Source organism: Parasteatoda tepidariorum, chromosome 1 (genome assembly GCF_982258835.1).
Source record: "Parasteatoda tepidariorum strain Cologne lab strain chromosome 1, Ptep-v5.0, whole genome shotgun sequence".
Taxonomy (NCBI): Eukaryota; Metazoa; Arthropoda; class Arachnida; order Araneae; family Theridiidae; genus Parasteatoda; species Parasteatoda tepidariorum.
In genome coordinates, this window is record NC_141755.1 from 105,207,066 (window position 1) to 105,217,749 (window position 10,684).

The 10,684-nt window shown below is 29.1% G+C and overlaps 1 protein-coding gene across 8 annotated transcripts; it reads right to left on the reverse strand.

Annotated features, from left to right (window-relative positions):
* Nucleotides 1–1,002: 1,002 nt before the first annotated feature.
* On the reverse strand, nt 1,003–10,669 carry LOC107442438 (uncharacterized). Of its 8 annotated transcripts, none has more exons than XM_087150140.1 (4): nt 10,438–10,669; nt 10,191–10,332; nt 6,411–6,459; nt 1,003–5,042 (listed from the first exon to the last, which is right to left on the reverse strand). In XM_087150140.1, the coding sequence occupies exons 3-4, from the start codon at nt 6,413–6,415 to the stop codon at nt 3,647–3,649; spliced, it is 1,401 nt and encodes a 466-aa protein (XP_087006266.1). In that variant the 5' UTR covers nt 6,416–6,459; nt 10,191–10,332; nt 10,438–10,669; the 3' UTR covers nt 1,003–3,646. The 8 variants fall into 8 exon arrangements, with proteins under 8 accessions (XP_087006266.1, XP_015911496.3, XP_087006267.1 ...); XM_016056010.5 differs by having other exon boundaries at nt 10,545–10,665; XM_087150141.1 differs by having other exon boundaries at nt 10,191–10,306; nt 10,438–10,649.
* Between the last annotated feature and the right edge of the window lie 15 nt (nt 10,670–10,684).

The following is a 10,684-nucleotide window of genomic DNA, read 5'->3' on the forward strand; positions in this document are numbered from 1 at the left end:
TTGTATTCTAGAGCCAACGACATACCCGTAATCAGGTACGCGTACATAAGCACACACGCGAATTCTTTATTTTATGTACAAATAATGAAATTATAATATGGAAGAAAGGTTTGATATCTTTAAAACTGTAGGTACAGATTTTTCAACTTTTTTTTCTAATAATCCTTTTTTTTCAATTTCTATTTTTAAATGTAACAAATAATTGCACTAACATCACTGCTTACAAGATAACACTAAACTTCTCTTGATTTTTAATCAAATCATTAAGTTGGATTCATTATTGATAGAACTCCAAAATTTGAAAGAAAACAATTGTTCTTTTTAAGCACCCTATGCACGAAAAATACCTGCTGTGCTTGATCTCGCAGTCTAATGCCCGTAAATTGCTATTGTGATGAAAAGGGGTGCAAAATGACAAAAATAGAAAACTATTTTGCTCGAAGGGTGATGTTTAATAAGAAAATTTGATTCAGCAATAATGAGTTCTTTTCAGGAAAAGGGCAGAGGGCTTTTGTTTTCCAAGCTAACTCCTTTTCAATTGATTTTAAATTTCATTTATTTATTTTTTTTAAAAAAAAAAGCATACTGGTCTTGTTATTGATAGGTCTATTTTTTTTTCTATTGCTTCCCAAAAAAAATCCAAATAATTCTTTCTAAAAACGCGCGTTTGTTGAAATTGTAAATTTTGAAAAAAAATAATAATAAAGAATATCAAGACACTTTAAATCAGGACAATTACGAGTACAAAACCTACAATAATTATATTACATCTAAAATGATTAACAACAGTTTCATTATTATTAATTTAATTTTAATTCATTATAGCCCCTTTTTGAGAAGAAAGTACTTGGTTTATGTTAGAATAAATTCAAGTGGGTCGAGATTCGATTTCTAAAAAATCGGTCTTAATGTTTAAAAATTTTAAACAAAAAGATTATAATGTTAGCAATATTTGAAGGATTTATAAAAAATAACTGTAAATGATTGAATTCCACTCTCAAATTGACTCATCTGTTTATTCTATGTTAAGCTCTATAGTGGTTTAGTGCGCAAAACAAAGAAACGAACCACCATGAATAACCTTTGATCTAATGATTGGATCTTCGCGTTCTAGGACTCAATCTTAATAGCTCGAGGAGGTGATTTGAAATATGCTAATTAATAAAAGCATAGGATATTTTAAGTTAAGAAATCTGACACAGAAACGTACTTTCTCTGAATAAACATACCATTTTTTCAACAAATTCAAATTCTGGGAAATACAAACCCAATAGTTTGACCAGGAGGACGCTCCCAAGTTTAGGCCCCTTAATGTTAATTTGACGTTTTGCGTATTTCACTACATCTCGAGAACCTTTTAAGCGAATTGAAACATTTTTAAACATAATTATAAATTTTGTTTATCCAAAGATGATTCCATGCAAAAATAACTTTTAGTAAATATGTATAAAATTTTTTGCATTTTAAAGAATGTAGTTTCATATGGCAAAATACAAAATTTGAGTAAAACCGATTGAATAGTTCTTAAAAAATCAAATTTTAAATATGACTTTTTTGAAGTTCAATTTCTCAGGAATTATTCGACGGATTTTGCACTAATTTTGTATTTTGCCATGTTAAATTATATTCTTTAAAGTGATGCAAAAAAATTTTTTATACCCTACAATTCAAATATTTTTTGTCCATTCTTAAATAAAACAATAAAAATAATAAATATTTAATAAAAGTTAATTTTAGCAACAAATTATCCTTTGATAAACGAATTTTATGATTGTGCTTAAAATCTTTTCAATTCCCTTAAAAAGTTCTCAAAACATTGCAAAATACGCAAAAAGTTAAATTAACATTAAGGGGTCCAATCTTTGGAGCTCCAGACCAAACTATTAAGATCATATTTCCCAGATTGTGGCTCCCCCTATATTTTGGTCAAAAATTTTTGATTAATTCGCACAAAAAAAAAACATATGTTTATTCATAGAAAGTATATTTTTGTGTCTGATCTAGCAATTTATAATATCGTCTACACTTATTGATTATATCAGAGGTCACCCCCTTGAGCCATTAAGATAGAGTCCTAGAACGTGAAGATCCGATCATTGGATCAAAAGTTATTCAGTGTGGTCCTGCTTTTGTCCTTTTTTTAGCACTGGACATAACAATATCTACAACAGTAAAAATAATATATTGAAACCATGTAGAAGTACAAATGTTCATCATCACAGAATATGGTTTTTTTTTTTAATAACTACATAACATAAAAATATATTCAGTACATACAAAAATCGATTCATAGTTTAGTCTCGTTCCATCCTATATTAAGATTTATTAGTACAGAAATGCAGTATTACATAATTTTAAGACTAAAATTCAACAATTCAGATTGTTAAAATTCGAAATTTATTTAAATTTCCTTTAATTAACTTAAAAGTAATAAAAAAAATTTAAGTGTTTTTTTTTTTTAGTTTCAGGCTGTATCTTAATTAAATTTTCTCAAGGTATACTTATAAAAAATTCTAATTATCACAGATAAGTATAAATTTAGAAGACTGCGCTGTTTGACTTGGTGAATTCTTTTAACTGGACTACAAACAGCGTCATAGCAGTTTAGATGTGGTTCTGAATTCTGGAAGCAAAACATTCCAAAAATGTCAAAGTTTTACTTTAAAAAAACAATTAAACTGAAAAACGTTAAAAAAAAAAAAAAAAAAAAAAAACCCAGTAAATTTGAATTGTAAAAGCAATGATATAGTCAATAAAAAAATAAACTTATACAAGGTGCATACCCAAATCTTTCAACAAAATATAAGCACCTTTTAAATACTTCTTAAACACTCAAAAAATATTTTTAAGCACTATACACATTAAAAAAATACAAAATAATTTTCAAAGACTTTACATGATCATGATAAAATAACTAGTTTCTGACAAAAAAGTCTTTTCTTGATTATATTAGCCATTATAAAATGATTTTTTGATACAATATCAGAGGGTGGAAAATGAAGCTTGAAATTGAGATTATCTTGCAAAATGCAGCAGAGTTGCACATGATAGTGCAATAATCTCACTGAATCAAGCTTAGTAAATACACATGCGGACTCGTAAGTATTTCATCAGACATGTAAAATGATTGGCGCTTTCATACGGTAATGACTAACAGTACACAGAAATAGATTGTGGTTGAATGAATTGTAAAAACATTGAATGCATGAATATGAAAAGCACGCTTTTACATAATAAATGGCAAAAATCGGCATTGCTTTTTTGATAATCTCATTTTCGAAAAGGGAAAATTAAGCACTTTTTAAAAACATCCACAAAAAAAAACCTTTAAGGGCTTTTAAAAAACGAAAATAAGCCCCTTTAAGCACTTTTTAGAAATGCTACACACCATGTTAGAAACTAATTCAATTATAAATTAAAATTAATTGCTAATTCAATTACAAATTTAACAAGCATTAAACTACTTAAAAAAGACTAAACTTCACAAAAATTTAAGAAGGCTTAGAATATACATAAATATTAATAATTTTATCAAATAACATGTCTGAATTGATTGAAGATTTCAACTTTAAAAAATGAAAATCAAACAGTTAAATTAAAAGTTTTTTTAAAAGTAATTATCATTTAATATACCTATATGTGGAAGTTAAATGTTACCTTTTAATCTCAGCAATAGCTGATTTAGTGTATCATTAAAAAGTCCACCATTCTGATGCAGGCTATTATCAGTCATGATTTGATCATCTAAAACATTAAAAGAGAGGAGGTGCAAAAACCATGTCTGTTGCATGCCACAGCAGGGCTTATAATGATGCAGCAATGCCACAGATGAAGGCACATTGACTTCTTGGTATCCATTTTCAAAGCCCCAAACCTGATGTACTCCTCCATACCTAACTCTGTGTGCTCGAGCAATATATTTAGAACGATATCCGTACGCCCAAGGAGTCTTCTGCCGCTGGTCATGGTATAAGGCAGGCAAAGAAAAATTTGGCACAGTTTGGAATTCTTCACAAAACAATACATTTGGTATAACATAGCTTCCGCCATATGGATAATATTCATCTAAATATGTAACAAGTTGGACTAAAGTTCTGTGTTCTTTTGGCACAATAAATTCATCAAGATCCACCAGCAGAGTGTGACTGTACTTGTATCGGCTGCGCGCCAGGCAGTCTTGTGTGAAAACTATCTGCCCGTACTCGTGCACTTCATTGTTACTCAGAGGTACATTCCAAGGTAATAGTGTCAGGCTAACAATGCTAGTATCAGCAATGTAGCTCAGAAACTCTAAAGTAGACTGCGATACATTATGATGGTAGAAGATGAACTGGTCAACTCCTTCAGATACATAATATGATAAAAACTGAAGAAGAAACAGACTTGAGAAATGTCCATAGAGTGGTCGAACGCACAAGCTCAAAGATGGCAGTTTAAAATCCTCTTTAAAGGTAACTTTTTCAATTGGAAACCATTTTATAGGTTTCTTATCATATATGGTTACATATTCCGGAAATAACTCACTATCTGTCATACTTTTCAAGTCACAGTAAAAAAAAGCAGCCGTATATGGTAAAAAATGACCTTCTGGCATCAATTCGACGAAGACTAGACCTTCCTCGAAAGTCACGGATTGTTTTCTGAGGCCACATTTTAAGGAAGAAATATATGTTGTGGAGACATGACCGTTTAGTTTATGATTGCTAACAGTGGCATTTAATGTAATGCCAATAAATTGTATGCAGTAATTAAAACCAAATTTTGGGGGGCATTTGCTATGATATACAGAGTAAACATATGATTCCTCAGCAACTGCAAACCATTTTGTGTTGTTAGTAATTAGTTTTGTGTTCATCGGAAAGTCCTCTTTAAGTATAAAATCCTCCTTGTGATTTTTTCTGTATGTGATGCAATCTACCTCCTTGGGATACACAAATGAACGCAAGTAAACATTCAAGAGTAACAAATTGAGACAGGTGCATAAAATACAGAGGGTGAAAAAACATTTCCATGAACACATCAGGCATCTCAAGTTGTGAAACCTACAAAAATAAGTAATAATTACAATTCCAAATGTTAGATTATTATTCTGATGGGGGGAAAAATACAAGCTCATACATGAAAGTAAATCTGATTTATACCAATGAGCAAAGAAGTTGCTACAAAGTACTGAAAAAGAGTTACATTTACAAATGTACACATTAGTAAATATATACAAATAATTGCCACAATAGCTCTCATTAAGTCATTAAATGCAAAATCACTAAGAAACCCAAAATTAAAACAATGTGAAATAGTGTGGATAGTTTTTGACATTGATCATTAATCTAAATCAGATAGGTAGAAAAACATATAGAAATTTTATACTTCAACTTCAGTGAACACTCTTGGAACATGTTTTAAATCTTTGGTTCAATGAAAAGTACGATATTCTTTTGAAGATGAAATTTATCTCTGATAAAACTTTTTTAATAGACATTTTCACTCTTTAAGAAAAGTCTTAAATGGTAGTTTTTTATATTCTGTTCAATAATTTTCTTAAACTTGTATAATTTGAAGGTCAAATGGCATTTTTTAATCTAATTTTAACTTACTAAAACAATGTACAGTGTGCAAAACATTGTAATATTGGGAATAACTTTTAATCTAGTGATCAGATTTTCACTTAAAGGTCTAACCTTAGATATGCTAATTAATTAGAGAAGGGCACAAAATTTCTATTCACCAGCTTGCCACTGGCAATTAAATATTTAAAGCTGGTGAGTAGGTCTTATGAAATGTTGAACTTTATATTAAACTACATCAGCTTACCATATTGCATTTCAATGATGCAACTTGTGGAACTGTATCAAGTGACAGTCTTTTTCTTTGATTTAGAACAAACAAAAAATAAGTCGCCCATTTTCCACCAAGAAAATCTTGCTTATGAAAACATTGAAATATTAAGACAATCTTATTTTGATTTAATATTATGATTGTTGCAATAAATATGCTTAGATTAAGTTTATATATATATATATATTTAAAAAAAAATTTGAGGTTTTGGTCACCAAAAAACTGTTGAATTTTACAGACTATTGGGCAAAACTTTTATTCCAGCAAGTATTTTTAAAATTTAAATTTTTTACCCTGAATGAGAGCTGACAATATTTTAAGATACAAAAGCAGATCATATTTTCAGTTATTAAAGCAGCTAGCTGAGAATGGAAAGAAAAGTGCTCCATGTCTAAAGTAATTCTTTTAAATTTCAAGTGCCATCATAAATTTTAAGATGAAGAATCTCCAGCCCTAATTTTTTCCTAAAACTAATGTTTCCTCAAACTAATTTCCTGTTTTCATTTTATGATATCTACAATCTTTATTTACTCTAGTTTGTTTGCTAAGAAACAAGTAGAAAAATACACACTTACATCATTTTGGAAAGAAGTCATCAGTTCCTTTTCTTCAAGTGTAAATTATCTGTAATATATATGTAAATATATTAAACACTTAAACACCATTATTGAAGAAAAAAAAGGTTGTACCGCAGAAAGTGTTTGATTAATGTTTACATGTGCTTTATTACATTAAGCTTGCATTCTGATTGATTCTTACATTGTGCTTTATTTTAGAGATCAAATTCAATGAATTATAAAAAACTAGCAATAAAGCAATGGTAACGAAAATTATTATCTGTAAATAAATAAAGTGTACTTATGATAACCAGAGAGAGGGAAAATATATTAATAGAATACACTAAAAATAATCGAAGATTATTATATAAATTAGAAAGAAAAAAAAGACACAAAAGCATGTGATTAATAGCAAATCAAAACCATCCTCGATAATCAATATCTTTCTAAAAAGAAATTATTGTTTTTATACTTTTTTACAAAGCATTTTTAATTAAGTTACGCTTTTAAATTATCACACAAAATTAATAACAGCTGATCTTAGCAAAATTAATAATAAAGTGATCCCCTATTTTTGATAACAAGATAAGAAAGTTGGGTTTAAAAGTTGAACTATAAAATAACCTTATGTGAAAATTTCTAAAATTAAAAAAAATAATAACATCACAAAATTTTCTCAAGTAAAATATATTTAACTTTGTCCAGATCCTTAAATCAAGATGCAACGAGGCTCTCTTTCAATTAAATATGAGTTATCATATGCTGTGAGGCGACCAGTTAATCAGGTTGTACTTAATCAGTTATTCAGGTAATTTGCAGCTTTATGGTATATTTTAAAAGTTTTCATTGTTTTAAATTTTTTGTAAAGCTCGAATAAATTATTATAACTATTCTTCTTATTTTCCTGAATGTAATTTAGAGCATTGTTTGTAAAAAAAGATAACTTTACATGTAAAAACAAAAACTATGATGAAAGAAAATGCAAATTTAATTCTATAAAACACATTAAAAATAATTTTTGAAAGGAGTAAATTGATACAGAATTATTTATATCCACATGGTTTATAATGCAGCTATATTTCAAGATAAACGTATGTCCAACTTTATTACCGATACATAAAACAACCGTCCGATTTTGGTAAAATTTTGGGAGTTTTAAAAAGTGGACCTGTACACCAGGATACATGGTACACTTGATTCTTAACAACTAAAAAACATCTATTACCTATTAAAAATGTTATTTTGTTTACTATTAAAAAGTAGAAACATCCTTGTTAGACAATTTTTCTTAGCTTATAACATTATATTGTTGGATTGGACTAACAATAATTATTCTTTAAAAAAGAGGTCAACTACTCAAAATTCGAATAATAGACTGTAAATGAATTGCCAAATAATATATGTCACAGTACTGTCATCAACATTCTGTGTTCTGGAACTAAAGAGGATACTCAACACTGCACTGATCAATTAACATTGAAAACTACATAATTTATGCTCTTCATGTATTGTTGGTCTACTGCAGCACAAGGATACTTTTTCACTCTCTTTGCTCTTTATGCACATTTATTTACTATTATAAGATGTTTAAATTCTGATCCCCTTCTTGCCATCGACTTTCTGGCTGTTGACAACTTTTTGGAGTTGAGCTGACTAATGTCAGATCTATGAGGATAAGCAACAACAACGGATGTTTAAGAAAAATGTACTTTGGGTTTATTTGTGGACCTGCACTTTGGGGTTATCCCGTCAACCTGTCAATGTTCGAAAAAAAGGCACAAATCCTTTGGTGCCATCTTAATGAAAAGCAATTTTTAAAATAAACACTCTAAACACATTAAATGTATCAAATTATAATAATAATATAATAATAACAAAAAAAATGTAAGTGTAAAAATTTGCAATGAAAAAGTGTAACAAAAAGAATCAAAACAAAGTAAAAACCTTTATTATTCTTTTTATAATTACGCATTAAATTATTCTTGAATCTAACCATATACAGTAGGGAACCGATTATCCGGAAAGATCGGGACCATCGCTGTTCCGGATAACTGATTTTTCCGGTTTTCTGAATCGCTACAAAAAGCCGTTTTTTTATTGTTAAACCCAACTAAAAAAAAATTTTTTTTTGGAAATAATCTTAAAAAGAAAAAGCGATGAAGTAATACACTAATGATTATTTCCAAAATGATGGTAAGGTGAACATCTTTCAAAAAAGAAGGAAAAATCCTAAAATCTTATGAGGAGAAAATTTTTTTTTTTTTTTAAAAATGGCGGGAAAATTTATCGAATTTCGTTCCGGTTTTTTGATTTTCCGGTTTTCTGATTTCCGGATAACGGGTTCTGTACTGTATATTCTTATAAATTACTTCAGAGGACAAAAATCCTTGATAGCTTTTAAAGCACAAACAAAGTAGTCATTACCCTTGTGTAGTCGCAACCACAGAAATTTGTTGAAATACACTAAAGAAAACAAGCTCATGTAGTAGAGCGTTACACAATAAATATGATAAAATCTGCAGTTATTGACCAGGAAGCTACCTTTTGGAAATAATATCAGGTTTGGAGAAAAAGGTTAATGGGATAATCCCAAAGAATGAAAATGGTCGACGGGATAATCCCAAAGTACCAACAAAAAAAACATTGATTTGGCCATGCTTCAAACTAGATCTGAAAGATTGAAAAGGTTTTGAGAAAGAATTCAGATTTCTAATCTGAAAATTTATAACACTCCTAATAAATTTTGAAAAATTACCTTAATTTTCCAGCTAAGGTTATTAAATCCAAGTTTATATTAATTTGAATTATTTTTTTTAAAAAATTTGAAGTATAAAACAAAAAATAACTTTGACAAGCATAAAAATGCAGAAAAAATCAACACACAATATAACATAAACTTTCTATTTGATTTTGGGGTCCCCTCTGATGTGGGGGCAATTACCCCTCATGCCCCTTCCTTTATCAGGCTCTGGAAACGGCGGCCCAAGAAAATACTAAGTATGAATCTACATTTCGTGATCTCAATTCAGTACTCATACTAAACACTGTGTACTCTAATGAAGCGCTTCTCTCTTTCTATTTGCAGTCCTGAAAACGGGTTAAAAAAAAAAAAGAGTTGAGATAAATTTCCGTTTGTCTTGTGTTTCCTTCCAATCGTGTGTTGAAAGATTTCCGTTCGATATTTAATTCAGTTCAAATCTGAGCAGGTGTTATTTTTTTACACCGCCCCATCAGAATTCAATCTTAGATAACATCTTATTTTGAAAGGAAAGGCATTAGGTTCATGAATCCAAACTTTTCACCAATCCCGTAAGTAATTTATTTGCTTCACATTTTCTAAAATGCAAGCTATTCACTACATTTTGCATTTAACTCTCAATGCCAAGGGGAAAAAAATTGGCAAAACAGAGGTCAATTTTTCATATTTCAGTCAAATTTCGCGATCCTTAGTTTATTTTCTCAGATTAAAATACTGTGCAAAATAATAAACACTGTTTAAAATTATTTTAATTCATACCAACAATATAGTAGTTAATGTTTTTAGGGGTAGCATAATCTTTTATTGATGTATCCTATGTTTGACATTAATGAACCTAATTTAATAATAGTTAACCAGTGGGTGTAATCTAAAAACCAGAGCAAGTGCAACACACAGCTACCCAAGTGCTTCAACTTTTGAGTTAAATACATGTGTTCAACTGTAAGTTTTTGAGCAAATCAGCTTATAATTTATTATATTTTCAACATTTTTAATAATTTTATCAAAAAACAACTATATAAAAAAGATAGGTATATTACTTCACAAATAATAATTCATCAACATCAGATTCCTCATTTTTCAGAAACTTGGGAGTCCACATCAACTGATAAAAGAATCATGAGCAGGGATCTGTCTAGGTTTTTCTGAGAGGTACCTATTTTGTGAAAATTTAGACATAATCTGTAAAAATTAAAAATATTAAAAAATCAATACAAAAATATGGCTTGATCGTTTCTTACAGGATACAAAAATAAAATTTTAAGACAAAGTATTTTGTGAAACTACCATTTTTCCTAAAGTTGAATTTGTGAAGGTACTGCTTAATAGTAGTAAATTTCCGTCATCAATGATCAACAAAATTTTCTATTGTTTTATTCTTTCATAATGCATACTCATAATGGATAGATGTAAAATCACAAAATAGTAAGAAATTTAATGCATGGGTACTTTCGCCCCCGTCAAAACCGGTCTAAACAAAACATTAGTTTGCTGCAGACAGCAAAAAAAAGTTTCCTACTACTTACATTTGTGC

Excerpts from the sequence above, each read along its gene's own strand:
- LOC107442438 (XM_071179367.2), bottom strand. The coding sequence starts at position 10,252 with ATGTGGACTCCCAAGTTTCTGAAAAATGAGGAATCTGATGTTGATGAA. Across the intron at positions 5,043-10,190 it reads GATGAATTATTATTTGTGAA|GTTTCACAACTTGAGATGCC; the intron begins GTAATATACCTA and ends TTATTTTTGTAG.